We start from the raw sequence: 18,265 nt of genomic DNA, 5'->3' as shown, positions 1-18,265 counted from the left end.
AAAAAGCGCGCTTTTTCGTGAACCCTTTGATTTGAGCCATTGAGATTGAGGTATCTTAGCAACCTCACTGTTTCTGATGATATTAAGTGTTTTTAGTTGTTTCGTGCACCGAGTTCACGCTAGCGTTCCGCAAAATTATGAATTTATAAATTTGTTAGATAATAATTTGCTGTTTCTGACTATTGATTTTTAACATCGATTTTGAGCTCAGCTGTGACCACGTTTAATGTCTGACAAATATAATTTAGCAACAACACAATCGTGGGATGACAATAACATGCTACTCGGCCTCATAGTAATAACGTATTGATCTTGCCTATAACCATTGTAATTACTATCAACTTCCAATACATAATATCCACTCGTATATTTCCACATATTAACAATTTTCTTTTAATTCAACGGTTATTATACGATATCATGCATAGCGTCTGTCGAAGACCTTGGGAACGACGATCGTGCATACAACCTATTTATGAAAACGTTTATTAAGCAATTTTCGTTCACGCCGGAAAGTAGATAAGCTATCGGTTATTTTAAAAGGTACATCATCGGTGGTGATGGTACAATGCTAAACAGACGGCAGTATAAGTCGCGATCCCAGCAAAGGAGGCCTTCGGCCAGCTTGGCCTACGTTAGTCCTGCTATTAAGGCCTGGAGAAATAAAACGTACATGCGAAAAGAAGAAAATGGTAAATCACCATACCCAATTGTAAGGTTTATAAGAATGATAAACGAAGGTAAGATTTTGTAGAAATATTAATGATTAATGGATAGGGATAAGTGACGGCGATTTGTGTATAGGCATATCACGCACATGTCCAGTCAATATATGTATTATAAGTACGTATGCACTAATTGGGCATATCACGCACATTTCCAGTCAATATAAAGTATTATAAGTACGTATGCACTATCACGCATTAGGCATATCACGCACATGTCCAGTCAATATAAAGTATTATAAGTACGTATGCACTATCACGCATTAGGCATATCACGCACATGTCCAGTCAATATAAAGTATTATAAGTACGTATGCACTATCACGCATTAGGCATATCACGCACATGTCCAGTCAATATAAAGTATTATAAGTACGTATGCACTATCACGCATTAGGCATATCACGCACATGTCCAGTCAATATAAAGTATTATAAGTACGTATGCACTATCACGCATTAGGCATATCACGCACATGTCCAGTCAATATAAAGTATTATAAGTACGTATGCACTATCACGCATTAGGCATATCACGCACATGTCCAGTCAATATAAAGTATTATAAGTACGTATGCACTATCACGCATTAGGCATATCACGCACATGTCCAGTCAATATAAAGTATTATAAGTACGTATGCACTATCACGCATTAGGCATATCACGCACATGTCCAGTCAATATAAAGTATTATAAGTACGTATGCACTATCACGCATTAGGCATATCACGCACATGTCCAGTCAATATAAAGTATTATAAGTACGTATGCACTATCACGCATTAGGCATATCACGCACATGTCCAGTCAATATAAAGTATTATAAGTACGTATGCACTATCACGCATTAGGCATATCACGCACATGTCCAGTCAATATAAAGTATTATAAGTACGTATGCACTATCACGCATTAGGCATATCACGCACATGTCCAGTCAATATAAAGTATTATAAGTACGTATGCACTATCACGCATTAGGCATATCACGCACATGTCCAGTCAATATAAAGTATTATAAGTACGTATGCACTATCACGCATTAGGCATATCACGCACATGTCCAGTCAATATAAAGTATTATAAGTACGTATGCACTATCACGCATTAGGCATATCACGCACATGTCCAGTCAATATAAAGTATTATAAGTACGTATGCACTATCAGGCATTAGGCATATCACGCACATGTCCAGTCAATATAAAGTATTATAAGTACGTATGCACTATCACGCATTAGGCATATCACGCACATGTCCAGTCAATATAAAGTATTATAAGTACGTATGCACTATCAGGCATTAGGCATATCACGCACATGTCCAGTCAATATAAAGTATTATAAGTACGTATGCACTATCACGCATTAGGCATATCACGCACATGTCCAGTCAATATAAAGTATTATAAGTACGTATGCACTATCACGCATTAGGCATATCACGCACATGTCCAGTCAATATAAAGTATTATAAGTACGTATGCACTATCACGCATTAGGCATATCACGCACATGTCCAGTCAATATAAAGTATTATAAGTACGTATGCACTATCACGCATTAGGCATATCACGCACATGTCCAGTCAATATAAAGTATTATAAGTACGTATGCACTATCACGCATTAGGCATATCACGCACATGTCCAGTCAATATAAAGTATTATAAGTACGTATGCACTATCACGCATTAGGCATATCACGCACATGTCCAGTCAATATAAAGTATTATAAGTACGTATGCACTATCAGGCATTAGGCATATCACGCACATGTCCAGTCAATATAAAGTATTATAAGTACGTATGCACTATCACGCATTAGGCATATCACGCACATGTCCAGTCAATATAAAGTATTATAAGTACGTATGCACTATCACGCATTAGGCATATCACGCACATGTCCAGTCAATATAAAGTATTATAAGTACGTATGCACTATCACGCATTAGGCATATCACGCACATGTCCAGTCAATATAAAGTATTATAAGTACGTATGCACTATCACGCATTAGGCATATCACGCACATGTCCAGTCAATATAAAGTATTATAAGTACGTATGCACTATCAGGCATTAGGCATATCACGCACATGTCCAGTCAATATAAAGTATTATAAGTACGTATGCACTATCACGCATTAGGCATATCACGCACATGTCCAGTCAATGTATGTACGTATGCAGTATTAAAGCTTGGTTCCCACTAGCGACGACGCAACGCAAGGACGTAACGCAACATAAGTGATTTGACCAATCACAAGCGATGGATTATTTGAACAGTGGCTTTTCATTGGTCAACTCGCTTGCGTTGCGCGTACGTCCTTGCGTTATGTCTCTAGTGGGGAACCACGCTTTAAGGGACTCCACGCAACGCAAGACACACAAGCGACATTTATAATAATCTCCATCGCTTGTGATTGGTCAGATTACTTGTATTGCGCTACGTTGCGTCATGACAACCAAGCTTTTAGACCTAATATTCCCCCTATAGTAAACTAGTGTAATAAACCATATCATTGCACGCCATTGTTTCAGTTAAGTGGCGGGAGAAGTAGGCGTATTTATTTGATATGCGTATTGTCAGTAATTGAAATTAAAATTAATATATAAATCATGTTTTCAATATAGGTGCAATATCATATACAGTACCTGATAGGTTTTATCTTGTCTAAATATGTTTTTAAATAAATATATACGGTAGATAGTCATTGGTCAACTTGCGTCTCTCTAAATGGCCGGCATAGTAACTTCACGACGCGCCGTCAATTCGATTTCCATTCAAGGCTGGTCACTTGCACGCGACGCAACGACGTACGCGTAAGCATGACAACGCAAGTAATTTAACCAATCACGGATCGATCCATTTTGCGTTGCGCTATCTCTTTGCGTTGTTGCATCCACTTGTAAAATAAACTTTATTACCGCTGTCTCCGCTCACAATCATCAGATCAAATTTCAAGGCGTTCAATATACTGTAATGTAATTAATTCATAATTTGTGACATTTAATTGTCATTGTGTTTGCTCCTCGTAAACAATATTTACTGCGTATATTGATGACATTTTTCATCCGATTATAATAATTTGGTTTCTATGGTGATAACCGCGCGCCATGATTGATTGAATTATGGAATTACAAAAGGCATCAAGTATATTATCTTTTTTCTTCCGCATAATGCTGCCATTTATTTGTCATCTAGGATTTATCAATCAATCTTCATGTAGAATTTATGTTCGTGTTTTTAATGAATCATTACCCATCATACCAATAATATTACGTAATCATAAATTCTGAATTTTAATAGAAGACCTTTTTTTGAAAAACATTTCATTTTTTACTAATTTTTATTTCATTGATTGTAACATAAAATTATATAATTCAATTGGTATTATTAACATAACAGAGAGGTCATGACGTCATTGAACTATTGTTAAACCTGTAATTGTATTCCGTGTATGAATAATATAATTTATTTTCTCATATATATGGAAGGCAAATATTGACAAAATAATAGTATTTAATATACAGTATATGATTTAAACATGAGGTATATTGTTTGTATTCAGGGAATGTAAATTAGTTTGATTGTCTTGTAATCAAAACTATTATTACACATTCTAGATTCGGAAATAGATTCATTTTTTGACCACTTCAGCCTTTCATATTTATTTTCAAATATCGATTTAATTTAAAGTTATTGCTTTTATTCTAAAATTGGACAATCAATCATCATACACTTGTGCCTTCGTCGGAGGTCGATGACTGTGAACTTTGACCTATGTCTTTATTTGTTTCAACTGCATCAACGTTTGCTAAAGGGTCTAGATCATTTGTATTGTCTTTATCATCGTCATCATCATTTGTTGGGTATAATGAAGGGTACTTTATCATGCATTCTTGCATTTCACGGAAAGGTTGAAGGCATTCTGACCCTTTTGGTTCAGAGTTACTGTAGTGGAAACATGAGAAAGCTTCTCGAAATTCTACTCCGCACGGACCGGTAGCCATACCTCCCAGACAAGGACAGTTCCAGTTTATATCGCCATTCGGAAGTATTAAACCTGGAGAAAAAAAATTAAAGAGTTTAGTTTATTTGTTCTTAGTGAAATCATTTTGATTAACGAAATCCAAAACAACCCTTAAAAAACCATAACAACTCGACATATAGGGCTAGGTTGGCCTACCTTCACCTTCTTCTTCTATCTCTCCAAAGTCAATCTTACTTGGCGTCTCATGATCTTCCTTAGTTGCAAAAATTATCTTGTCTTTACCTGTATATAGAAAAAAATACACTCACTAGTCTTTATCAAGGCCTATAGGCTGGCCTAGAATTATATAAATAACGGTAATCAATTGTCGAATTATCTAGGCGTAGGTCTTCAGCTAGCTAGTCAGTCAAGTCGGGCACCGCCATCCCCGCCGACTGAACTTAATAAATCTTGTTTGGTTGGTGTCGGGGTGGGCCTAGCCTACAGTCAGTGTCGTACACTTACCTAAATAACTAAAATATTTAATACTTACCTTCTTGCCTACAGTAGGACATTATGAACACCTTGGAAATAAAATTAGTTTTAAAAATGCCCGAAATGTCGGTAATCTTATGATTATAAATCGGATCAAAATGCACACATGTTTTTGTTTCAAAGTGATATAGGCTCCAACCCAGTCGCTAATTTATAATGTCACGCTTGAATTATTTTCCAAAAGAAGACTAATGATCACAATACAAAAGTATTGACGTTGGTGGGGCTATTTATTTTTATACTGACGTCAAGTTGTTTTTAGCCACGTTACACAGGTGGCAATGTTTCTGCTGTAAATTCCAAATAAATGAGGAGAAAATACAGAAATGACAAATTCAGAAAAAGAAAGCGATACTGCAATTAAAATCTCTTCATTTGATACCATGTCAGGTAATGTTTTCGATGTATGTATGATTGAAACTACTACTACTATTCTAAGCCTACCTAACCTAGCTAGGCCCAGCTGTCTGGTCTGGCTAAAAAGCCCCACTCCAGCCGGCAGTCTGGCAGAGATGATGAATGAATTGAAGCGAGTGTCAAACTTGACAGTGCTGTCAATAGTGTATTGATTGGTGCCCTCAAACCCGATAGTTTTCCATTGTTCTTAGGTGTCAGCCCTCCAGCTTGTTATCTAATTCTAATTTACTATACTGGATTACATTATTATAATATTAATAATAAATATATTGATTATTAAGAGAAATAGATTACTATACTATATACATAACTACTACCTACTACTAGGCCTATACTAATTTACCTTACTTTGAATTTACCTTGAATCTTCAAGACTTGTAGAACTGTGCTCATTTGTCCCTCAAACATTACAGCATCCTCTTCCAACTTATAGAACGGGCAGAACTTTAAATGGTGGCCAGACCAGGGCGGATTGCTATAAGCAGTCTATAACCGGTCTTAGCGCTTAGCTGGCTATAATTCGTGACGTAGCAAGTAGTCTTTATTATAGACCATTGCTACACCGCGATCTAACCTGTTAGCGGTCTTTAAAATTAAAGCCTACTCGAAGGAGTCTTAGAACAGTCTGAAACCTCTCTTTCTCTCAAAGACAACCAATTGAACGAGTTTTAAGTGTTAAATCAAATAATAACGGTGATTTTATTCTTATATAGGCCTAGAATAGATTTTCTCGCGTAGAAATGTACGTACTGTTATGATTGTGAATTGAACAAGCTTGACGAACATTACCTTATTTGGTATTCTACGCGCAAAGTACGCCCTCAATTTGTTACTTTACGCGGTCTTATCTAAGACTGTTTTATAGCAATGGTCTAACAGGGATGGCTTTAGTAAGACCATCTATCTGATAAAGCCGGCTTTAATCGGGGAGTTAAGACCATCAGTTAAGACTGTTTTATAGCAATCCACCCCTTACCTTCTCAATGCCCGCTTTAAACTTATTGACAAAACCCTGACAAACAACAAAAATGTATACTCTATATAATATTGATTAGTTTCTTTCTTTATTTCCATTCATCATACACAATCATAAACAATCCATGCATAAAGCATAGTACAAAGACAAAACAAAAATGATAATTACATTTCGAAGGTTGTGTGAAACTTGTTTAATATATAATTTATTGTTTTAATATTTATTTATTTTCTATTCAATGAATGATTGCTATATACACCTATATTAACTAGCAAGTATACCTGCCCCAGGGCGGGTTTCAAAATTAGATTAAAGCCTTCTCAGTACATAACACCCGGCGCCAGTATCTCTCTATACTCACCAACTCCTCCAACACTCTTCAATAACACCCCACACTCTTTTTTAAAAACAAATTCTTCCCAGTGAAGGACAAATTCAATTCAACTTTAGCTTCAAATCGAAAGGGGTATGTGTCATTCTTTAGTAAGTGTCTAATTTCAGGTTTATAAAAAATTGTTTTTAAAACTTGCATTTTTAAAATTTTAAAAGTTTATTCAGATAAATGAACATGTATTACATGGCAAGCGTATGTTTGGCGCAATCTTTATTATATATTTCGTATTTTATTCGTATTTATAAATACATGGTTCCGTGTTGCTGTCATATCCGTCACATTTATGGAATATACAAAGATAGAAAAAATAATGGGTTAGGAATTATAAAATTATTTCCATTATTAATTCTTTGATAACTATACAGTATTTTTTTCTCGATTAATCACAAAATGATTGTTTTAACATTTATTAGTATGATTTTATACATTAAAAACCATTTACTATTAAAAAAAATAATAAATTTCAGAAAATAGTATGACTGTCAGTGATGTTTTACAAAATATTACTAACCATTGACATACAGTAGTAGAAGAATATTTATATTTCAATTATACCACATAATTGCATTCATTACTGAAATATTTTAGGATTTAAAAGGATAAAATATCCATGTGACGGAGATGAAATCGTGACGGATATGACGAACCTAAAAAATTATGTGACGGAAATGACTTTAAGATATGATTTGAATATGTTTATTGACCAGATTCACATAGATATACAATGTAATAACATAATAAAGATAAACAAAACAAAATGTACAACAAAAAAAGGCCTTGGCAATAAAAAAAAAGTCATATCCGTCACTGGTCGTCATCTCCGTCACAACGAAACATTGGGAAATGTGACGGAGCTGACCGTGACGGAGATGATGTATTTAGCTTAGGACAGCCCAGGATCACCCCGTAGGCATGTCTGACAGCGGAGATGGAGTACATACTTCTAGATACCGTGAATAAATTGTACTTCCAGTTGAAAAAAAACCAGAAATTATAATTATTTAATGAGTTCTATACCATTCGGATATGACATTCAATAAAGGTACGCAACTGTAATTTTTCTAAAACCTCGTTTTATTAGCTTTTTCCCTCTTTTATTGAAAATGATGTGCAGCTAGTTTTATTTCAATATCTTAGCATGTTTACAACGCACAATAAAATTTTTCCCCTGCCGTTCATTAAACTGTAGACGGCACATTTAAATTATGTGACGGATATGACACAGAACTGCGGGACAAGCTTTTTCCAAACAAAAACTTTAAAGTTTGAGATTTAATGTATGTAGAGATGTATTTTGAAGAATAAAATCGCATGAAATCATGATTAACTAACTTTTTACAATATTTTCAATAACAAAAGTCCTGTTATCAAATATATACAGCGATCATAAAATTGAAGATCGGGACATGAGGTTTTAGGGGGTTGCCTGAAACATTTTGATAACAATTAACAATATCAATGTTATTATCTTTGGTTTATGTAAATTTTAATTATATTTACAATAATGTTGATTATGATATAAGTCAAGAATTTTTATTTTTTTGATGATGAATTTTCAGTCTCTATCCCACCAAAGTATCGGGACACGATTTTAGACACTTACTGAAGAATGACCCGTATACATAGCTATGATAGGCCTAATAATGGTTTAAGTTTGTTGTAAACTGTGTAAATAAAGGTGTCATATTGGCTAATTTTAACACCATCACAGCCACAATCAACAAACCTTAACTCCTTCCTTGGACAGTTCAAATGTAGTAGCTTTTCCTAGTACAATTCCAATCATATAGGCTACTTCATTACGCCAGTATTTTCGCTCCTCCTCCTCCCCCTTCAAGTTCAAACAGATACACTGGGTGATGTGTTTAAGACGGTTCCAGTACAAATTATGTTAGCCATCACTCCCAACCCAGATAATCCCTCAGTGGCAGTTTTCAAATGTAGTTTAAAACATTCCCAATAAAATTTCGGTCATGGTGATAGGCCTACATCCCCACCCTAAACTCCCATCCCCTTCCCAGGGATAAATAAAATATCGCAAGTGGGGAAAAGTGGGCCATTTTGGCCCCTAACTTGGATCTTAGATTGTAGATGATTTTCAAATGTAGTTTAGAACTTTCCCATTTTGATGCCCAATATGTAAGGTTATGTGGGGGGTTACTATAGAGAGTGGTTTACTATAGAAGATTTACGGTACCATTGCATCATATTTTATTTATTTTCACCTAAAAAGAGTGATAAATGTGGAGCTACTGCCAATACATTGAAAATGCCTAAAACTTTATTTTAGAATTTACATCCATAGAATTAACATATTTAGGTCTTTAGATTTAAGTATCGTATCCGAAATGTTTTTGGTCATGGATAAAATCCTCAAGAAAAAGTAATAATAACATACCTTCGGAACTACAATTTAATAATCAGTCAGCTTACACTGTAAAACTAAAAGACAAAGCACACTTACTTAATACATTTTTTTATTCTGTTTTTAGCCCTGATGATAATGATTTAGATCTTCCTAATCTTCCTGATTATCCCATTGATTGTTTATCTAACTTGTGTTTAATCAGGAGGTTATAGAAAAACACATTAATGAAATGGATTCTCATAAGGCTTTAGGTAATGATGGTCTGAGTAATATTGTTTTGTCGTTAGCTGCCAAACCACCTTTCTTTTCCTTATAAAATTTTATTTGAAAGATGTATTTCTGAAAAACGTATTCCGATAAAATGGAAGCAAGAAGCCAACATGTGCCCTATCTTTAAAGCTGGCTCTACATCTGATGTACGCAATTATAGTTTCGTTGTTGCCTACTATTGTTAAAGTCTTTGAAAACATTTTTAATCATATCTCACCAGTTATTAGTGACCATCAACACAGATTTTACCCAGGAAGGTCTTGTGAAACCAATTTGTTTGTTCTGTTGTCACATGTGTATGATGCAACAAATGCAAAGGGTCAATGCGAAGTTGATACAGATATGGCAGAAGCCTTTGACAGGGTCTCCCATAAGTTGCTTTTGTTCAAACTCCAATAATTTGGCTTAAATCATTATCTTATTTTATTTTGTATAAGTTATTTATCGGACAGGTTTCAGAAAGTCACTTTTGATGGTAACACGTCTGAATGGCTTCCAGTTTTATCTGGCGTACCTCAGTGGTCTATTTTGGGGCAAAATGATTTTTCTTTTGTTCCTTGTCATTCTAATGTTCTTATGTTTGCTGATGATATTAAATTATTTAACTCGCTATACAATCCATAAATGATATGTTGTTACACGAAAACGTTGACCGACTCATTCACTGTGCGACACTTGGAATACATATATATGTCAGTCAATGCCTCTAAATGCAAATCAATGTCTTTTACTCTTAAGAAAAAACCCATCTATTTTGACTTTAATAATAAATAATATTATACTTGAAAGAGTGTCTGTTCACAAAGACATTGGTATTTTTTAGATAGTTCGTTAAATTTTTGTAAACATATTGATTTCATAGTCTCTAAATGCAATAGACTTTTTGGTTTCCTTTGGAGACATTGCAGACATACAGTATTAATGATAAAAAGGCTTTTAATAGTTATTTTATAGAAATCTTTAGTTAGGTCGAATCTTGAATTCTGCAGTGTTATTTTCAACTCTATTTCTCTTGCTCAGTCTTCTGGTTACAAAGTGTGCAGAATAAGTTTTGTCGATTTTACGTGCGTAAATTTGGTTTTATTAGCAAAGACGTTCTAATTAATTTAGTGGATAGGCGTTTAAGTTGTTTGATTTGATTTTTCTTTTTAAGGCTATGAACTCAATTTTTCATGTTAATTTTGAAGTGTACTTTCCTATTTCTGTTCCACAATATCAATTGCGTAATCCAGCCAGAGACAGTTTTCTGTGATTCACCACTCACTGTGTAAAGTTGATGGTTCTGTTGATATTTTTTTTGATTCGCTTGCTTGTTTCCGTCATAAGGTTTTGTCTAATGTCACTAATATCTAAATGTTGTCTTGTTGATTTTTGCTTGTACATTATATTATATTTTATGTCTTTCAACCCTGTTAATGGTGACGCTGTAGGGTGATGATAATTTATTGTACTTAAATATAAATGTGTACAGTGTTATTTTTTTATCATATTATAATATCACCGAATAGTTTAGAAAGTCTTTTAGTGCCTGTAAATGTTTTATTTTATTATCATATTTATATTTTTTTTCAGGCAATTCAGCTTGGTTTAACATGAAGTACGTCAGTCTGGTTCTACTCGTCTTTCAGAACTGTCTCTTAATTTTAACAATGCGATACACACGTAATCTACCAGGTGACATGTACTTCTCAACAACTGCGGTCGTCGTCACAGAAGTCGTTAAAATGACTACGTGTCTCATTATCTTGCTTGTGGAACATAAATTCAGGCTTGTGGAGCTTGGACGTTATCTTAAACAAAATATAATAGACCAACCATTGGATACTTTAAAAGTAGCTGTACCTGCATTTATTTATATGCTTCAGAATAACTTGCTCTTTGTCGCTGTATCTAATCTAAGTGCAGCAACATTTCAGGTAAGGTTTGAAAGACAATGAATTATATAAGACCTTGAAGAAGAGACCCTGGGGAAAGACCCTAGAGAAGAGACCCTGGGGAAAGACCCTAGAGAAGAGACCCTGGGGAAAGACCTTGGTGAAAAGACCCTAGGGAAAAGACCCTGGGGAAACATCCCTGGGGAAAAGAGACACTGGGAAAAATCCAAAATCATTCTTAAAGTACTAATACAGTACAGTGATGCACTTGTCAACTGTATGACCCACTATACGACCCCTGGGAGAGGTGCGTAATTTGTGCATCATACCTTACTATGAATACCATGACGCACCCGTATGTCAAAAATGTGACTTACTTTTAGGTGACCATGATGCACCCATTTTGACGCACTGTGACCATGTTGTTTATGATATGGGGGTGGTAAAGTGACGGACATTGACACACCTTGTTCATTGATGTAACGTACCATCTAGGTTTTTTGACTCACCCCTGCGTCAGTAATTATTTGTAAATGATGCACCATTGACGCACCTCTCCCGGGGGTCGTATAGTGGGTCATACTGTATATTGACAAGTGCATAAAGTGTAACATCTCTGTTGTTTAAATTGGATGACTCAAAATAGACAACTTTATTCTACACAGGCTTTGTCTTTTTAAAATTGTAGGTGTGCTACAAATTGCACTCCTCAAGGTGTGCCGGGATGTAGGTGTGCCGTTTGTATTTTTGTGTGTAGAAGTTTAATACCAAATTTAAGTGTGTTGTCCTCCTCAAGGGCAGTTTAGGAGTGTGTTAGGTGAGTGATCGCACTCGCTCGCCTCAAAAGAAAAGGCCTGTCTACAGAATGTCAATGTTGGGAAATTTTGATTTGTATGTTTAATGTTTTTTGTTGGGATGTGGCCAACTCGTACAGGAAGTTGGTATCCCATACTGCACTGCTGCAACTTCCTGTTAGATTTCCTGTCTATTATAAAAGATTTAAATATTTAATTTAATTATTGTTCTTCAAGTTATTATAATTTGATTGTCCAATTTATTAATGTTCATTACCATAAACAACAATGAAACAAGTTAAGCAGAAAATACTCGTTCATGCAAATTAGATGCAAATCAGTTTGATTCTATTCACTGTCAAAATTAATAAAATGTAAAAGTTTTAAATTTATAATTGTAGAGGTTTGTACAGTTGACCAAATGACCTTCTGCTTTTACATAATAATATTAATAATAATACAATCTGTTGTAAAAACAAATGGATTGACCGCTTAATAGAATAAAAGAAATTTGATACATAATTTGTTATTTGAATCATCCAACCATGTATATTATTTTATTTTCAGGTTTCATATCAACTGAAGATTTTAACAACAGCGTTGTTTTCCGTACTTATGCTTAAACGTTCTTTAGTATGGGGTCAATGGTTCGCTTTGTTACTTCTTTTTATCGGAGTCGCAATTGTGCAAGTTCAACCTACGGACCCAAGCAAGCGTGCTGGAGAGGCGATTCACACCGAACAAAGTCCACTTCTGGGTTTACTCGCTGTTATAGCCTCTTGTATTTCTTCAGGCTTCGCAGGAGTCTATTTTGAAAAAATCTTGAAGGGATCGCAAGCATCTCTCTGGCTACGAAATATTCAACTAGGCCTACTAGGAGCTATTCTTGGCCTAGGAGCAATGTGGTTAAAAGATGGTAGTGCTATTGAGGAGAAAGGCTTCTTTTATGGCTATACCCACTATGTTTGGTTAGTGATCGGCCTTCAAGCTCTCGGTGGACTTCTCGTGGCCGTTGTTGTTAAATACGCTGATAATATATTGAAAGGTTTTGCGACATCTTTTAGTATTATTCTATCTACGTTGGCGTCCGTTTATTTTTTCAACTTCACCTTAAACCTGCAGTTTTCAATTGGAGCTAGTTTGGTTATGTTTGCAATATATTTATATGGCCGAGCCAACTCAACTCAGTCTAAGTAAAGACAGTATTCTATTGTACATTTATATTTAGTGACATTCTAGTATTTTTAAAAAGTTATTTATAGAATATAAAAATGTATTTTTCCGTCATTTTATCATCTTAAAGTTGTATATCTTAATGAATCTAAAAATTCTATTTCAATTAATACAGTAACTTTACTTAATTACTGCAGCCTTAAATATGTATTGTCCCTTTGTCAAATTCCAAAAAAATAAGAAAAAAAATTTTTTTTTTTTAAAGTGGGTCATTGTGAAGTATCATAATAGTTATTAACTTTCACCAAAAATTAGTCGGAAAAAAAATAATTTAACTGAAATACAGACGTTTTTTGGTTCAAAAAATAAAGTTTTCGATCAAAACATATCTCATAATGCAACACGCTTAATATTTGGCTACTCTGTATGCATAATCATAAAACTTCTTCGCGATCTGTGTGAAAACACCTTCTCAACCGTGACGAGTTGTAAACAATCCTAATTAGCATCATGCATAATGTATAATCATGGTTTGAAATCTTTGTTTACTTTCGCTCGCGACGATTTTCCAGACGAAATGTAATCAAATTAATTTAGCTGTTAATTACGTAAACTTCTTGTTTTTGGCTCGAATTTTCGACTGAAAGTGAATAACTTTAATATTACTTTGATATGGCCAATTTAAATTTAGAATATTCTGACCTTCATTTTTTTGTGTTTCAAGGGACAATACATCTTTAACATAGACACGTAACACTACTGTCGTAACTTGATGCACTTTTCTACATAAGGTTTTTTTTAGCGTCGAAAATCATTAATTAATTAGATTTTATTTAGAAGTTAATTACTTAAGTATTGCTATTCGCATTTTTAAATAATCTTTATGGAAGTGAATGCATTTTGTATTAATGTTGCTTTGAATTGCCAAGATTTTATGCAAAATTTATATGGAGGCTAAATTTGACATGACATAATTTTATAAAACTATTGTATGAACTTAATAAATATCCAGAAATTTGGGTTTTAAAATTTTTATACTAAAGACAATTCATATTTTGCATTAGCTTGCATCCACGTAGCGTACAAGTATCCTTGCAAAGGTTAGAGGTTAAAGGTCAAATGTTATAAGTTAAAGGTCACTTGCCATATGACCCATAACCTCTGAACTTTGACCTCTAACATTTCCAAGTACAAGTAGCTTTTTGTAAGCAGGTTACTTGTTTATATTTATGCTATATATGATCATATTTTGTGTTAGTATCCAGTCACGTCAACAAATAAAAGGGTCGAAATTTAGCTATTCTACTTTTTTTATTTAATGTACATATGAATAATGTTGTATACACTAGTTGTTGGCCATCCAATATGGACGGGGACCGTCTTATACAGTATACGCAAATGTTATTGATTAATATTATTTGTTTATGTGTTTTGTAAAAGCTTCCAAAGTATGTTCATATCAGCTCTGATCAGAGAACAGCGACTTAGTGGAATATTTTTGCCGTGTTGTTCAGTTTAAAGTCTTTAGTTGTGGTGATTTGTCTTTAAGATGCAAAACAATGTATGTTTTCTGGTGGCGCAAGAAAGTATATATGATTGCAGCTTCATCGTCCTGTTTGTACCTCCTTGTAGGCCTACACCTCTGAAAAGAAATGAAACAAAACAAACAATTAAAAATCCACAAAATTAAAACATAACGTTAACATCAAATACTTCACAATATTTCATATAAAAAAATCAGAATTAGGAGCCCCTCTTAGTCAGACATACATCGGCCTAATCATCCCGCTATATGTAACAGCTAGTAAGTATAACATAACCTAGCCTAGTGTTATCGGAGGGGGGCAAACGAGGACGAACGACTTGAGGACGAACGACTTGAGGACGAACGACTTGAAGACGAACGCCTTGAAGATGAACGACTTGAGGACGAACGACTTGAGGACAAACGACTTGAGGACAAACGACTTGAGGATGAACGACTTGAAGATGAACGCCTTGAAGACGAACGACTTGAAGACGAACGACTTGAAGACGAACGCCTTGAGGACGAACGACTTGAGGACGAACGACTTGAGGACGAACGACTTGAAGACGAACGCCTTGAAGACGAACGACTTGAGGACGAACGACTTGAGGACGAACGACTTGATGACGAACGACTTGAAGACGAACGACTTGAAGACGAACGACTTGAAGACGAACGACTTGATGACGAACGACTTGGGGACGAACGACTTGATGAAAAACGACTTGATGATGAAGACGAACGACTTAAGGACCAACGAATAGCCAACGAATAGTCCAGCCCGATTTTTACAGATATGATGGTGTAATTCTTCTTGGGGACTTTAATGTTGACTGGCTTAAATCGACTGAACCTGACTACAAGTTGCTGAATGATATTGTCGAACCACTTGGTTTGATTCAGTTGGTTGATAATGTAACTCGCCCAAGTAATGACATCATTAATGGGACTGTTATCGACTTGGCCTTTACAAACAGACCCGATAAAATCATAGCAACTAATGTCACCACTAATGTTACCGCTAATCCCGTAGAGAGTGACCACAATTCTGTTACTATCAATTTTAACTCCCACGCCAGTCATCCTCAGAAGTCTGTATTGCGCAAGTTTCTGCAATAGTTGGAGTGTATATAAACCGTGCTCTTGAGCAGTTTGTGTGCGGCCTGGGCCCAAGAAAATCAAGCGCAATTATTAAGGTATGTATTCTCTATAAAAATATTTTTTTAAATGGTATCTAGATGTTATGCTAGATATGATTTTATATTTATTTTATTTACTGTTTAATTTGACAGATATTAAGACAAGAAAACCAAAGACTTGAACTGATACGGCGATTGAAACCAAGGATAAAAGACATAACACTGATGCCAAGCATTTCACTTGGATACTAATCTTCCCTTGCATGTTGTGCAGTGTCCATGTATTCTGTGTGTTTTTCTTTGTCTAATTTTATTCATTTGATTTTGTTCAGGTGTGGAGTCATTTTGACGGTGGCAACTGCCCAGGACAACCAATCGGTGTCAAGTGCATCTTGATAATGGGTTGATGGGATTCAAAAGCAAGTAGTGATAAACATGTTAAAACCCCAGAAGAGTGAAGGTAGGTTTAACAAAAGTGCCATTTGTCTTTAACTTAGTATTTAAAGCAATCCTTTTGCTATTCAAATATATTAGCTCTGCTAACTTTTCTGGCTGTTTTACTTTATCGTTTTGATTTAGCTTTTCGCTTGTTTTTTTTTGTATCTCCATTGAGATCCAGCCACTGATACCTACAGCATTGTCATTTTTTCAGTAATTTGCCTTTGGATTTATTTATAATATTAATATATAACTTCATTGTTTTTTTTTATAGGTAAACATGACCTTACATTGTAGAGTGACTAATATAGATTTTGATAGGTTTACGGTAGATCTAACTAGCAAAAGCTCAGGCCTCTTTGATAGCAAAGGAGAATGGTTGCCACAGAAAGACAAACAACCATGATGCAGCAGATGAGGCCATAAGAAAGAGGACAGAAAGCTTAACCAATCAAGTGAGTTTACAGTGTGTAATGAAGTGGTTGCTCCACCAAACAGGAAAATTAAATGGGAAATTAAATGTAGAATATGCTCTGGTATTGATCCATACTTACCATAATCAAAGTTGTAAAATATAGATTTAGCCTACATCATACAAGTTTTGGTTATTACCGGAGCATCAGGTGCATGCTGAGTTAAAAATAATCAACAACCTATGAGATGCATTTAAGATAATAACTGTAATAATACAATGTTTTAATGAAAATATCAACCTATTTTTCAGAATTGCATGATGGAACAATTGTAGTTTGTAAGACGCCACAGAATATGTAACACTGATGTCAGACGGTTATCACTACCGGCAACAGATACATAGTTCACTCATAGGCTGTTAGTTACCAGACGAGTGATACTGAAACCACCAAGATAAATGAGGTAGGATTTACTTTGTGCACACACTCTAAAATCATCATCTTATAGATAAGCACATTGAGACCAAACTAAATTAATTTATTCTATTCAAAAATATTAGTTGCCCTTCCCTTTTCCACTGACTTCATATTATATTATTACTAGTGTATCTATGTAAATTACTATATTAAAATATTTTCCTATTTTTTCTAATGATTTTTATGATGAAACACCACTACATTTTTTGTATAACTTAATCCACTTGTAGAAACCCAGTTCATCCTCCAAGCGAGTTATTCAGAAGAAGACACAGAAAGGGACTAGGATGCTGGCAAAGAATAAAACAAGATCCAAGCAGACAGTTATCTACAGTGTCAGGTGATCTGCAATATCCTAACCAAATAAGGTATGTCATTTGTGTATATTTTAGATAGAAAATTCATCATCAATTATCAATGTCTTATTTAATTTATCCATACAAATTGTATTTATCTTTGTACTTGTAGAAACAGATTACTACAAATGACACTAATGTTGCAAATACAAAGACTGGAGATGAAATTGAAGCTGAACAAGCAATTGATGAATCAGATGTTACTCTTCAAGTGTTGTCAGATGTAGAAAAGCCAGGAAGCCAAGCTGGCCTGGTACTTGAGCTTAAGTCACAGATAACACCAGAGGCAGGAGAAGCCAGGGCTGAGCTTGTACAGTAGAACAGTAGAGAAGCTGAGGGTGATGCTACTACTGATGTGAGAAAACTTAAACCTTCATCCGCTAGTGGTAC

The 18,265-nt window shown here is 34.8% G+C and overlaps 2 protein-coding genes across 3 annotated transcripts; one reads left to right on the top strand and one right to left on the bottom strand.

Annotated features, from left to right (window-relative positions):
• The first annotated feature begins 199 nt into the window (after window positions 1-199).
• Window positions 200-13,723, top strand: LOC144855865 (UDP-galactose translocator-like). Of its 2 annotated transcripts, none has more exons than XM_078713816.1 (3): window positions 200-740; window positions 11,256-11,599; window positions 12,919-13,723. In XM_078713816.1, exons 1-3 carry the CDS (start codon window positions 569-571, stop codon window positions 13,546-13,548), a joined length of 1,146 nt encoding a protein of 381 aa, XP_078569942.1. In that variant the 5' UTR covers window positions 200-568; the 3' UTR covers window positions 13,549-13,723. The 2 variants fall into 2 exon arrangements, with proteins under 2 accessions (XP_078569942.1, XP_078569943.1); XM_078713817.1 differs by lacking the exon at window positions 200-740 and adding an exon at window positions 5,510-5,648.
• LOC144855524 (mitochondrial intermembrane space import and assembly protein 40-B-like) lies at window positions 4,009-5,388 on the bottom strand. The gene is made up of 3 exons (XM_078713412.1): window positions 5,257-5,388; window positions 4,920-5,006; window positions 4,009-4,796 (listed from the first exon to the last, which is right to left on the bottom strand). Exons 1-3 carry the CDS (start codon window positions 5,276-5,278, stop codon window positions 4,465-4,467), a joined length of 441 nt encoding a protein of 146 aa, XP_078569538.1. The 5' UTR covers window positions 5,279-5,388; the 3' UTR covers window positions 4,009-4,464.
• Window positions 13,724-18,265: the final 4,542 nt, after the last annotated feature.

This window comes from Antedon bifida, chromosome 11, assembly GCF_963402885.1.
Source record: "Antedon bifida chromosome 11, ecAntBifi1.1, whole genome shotgun sequence".
NCBI classification, from domain to species: domain Eukaryota; kingdom Metazoa; phylum Echinodermata; class Crinoidea; order Comatulida; family Antedonidae; genus Antedon; species Antedon bifida.
Note: the sequence above shows the minus strand (reverse complement) of the source record. Positions and strands in the feature narration are given on the sequence as shown.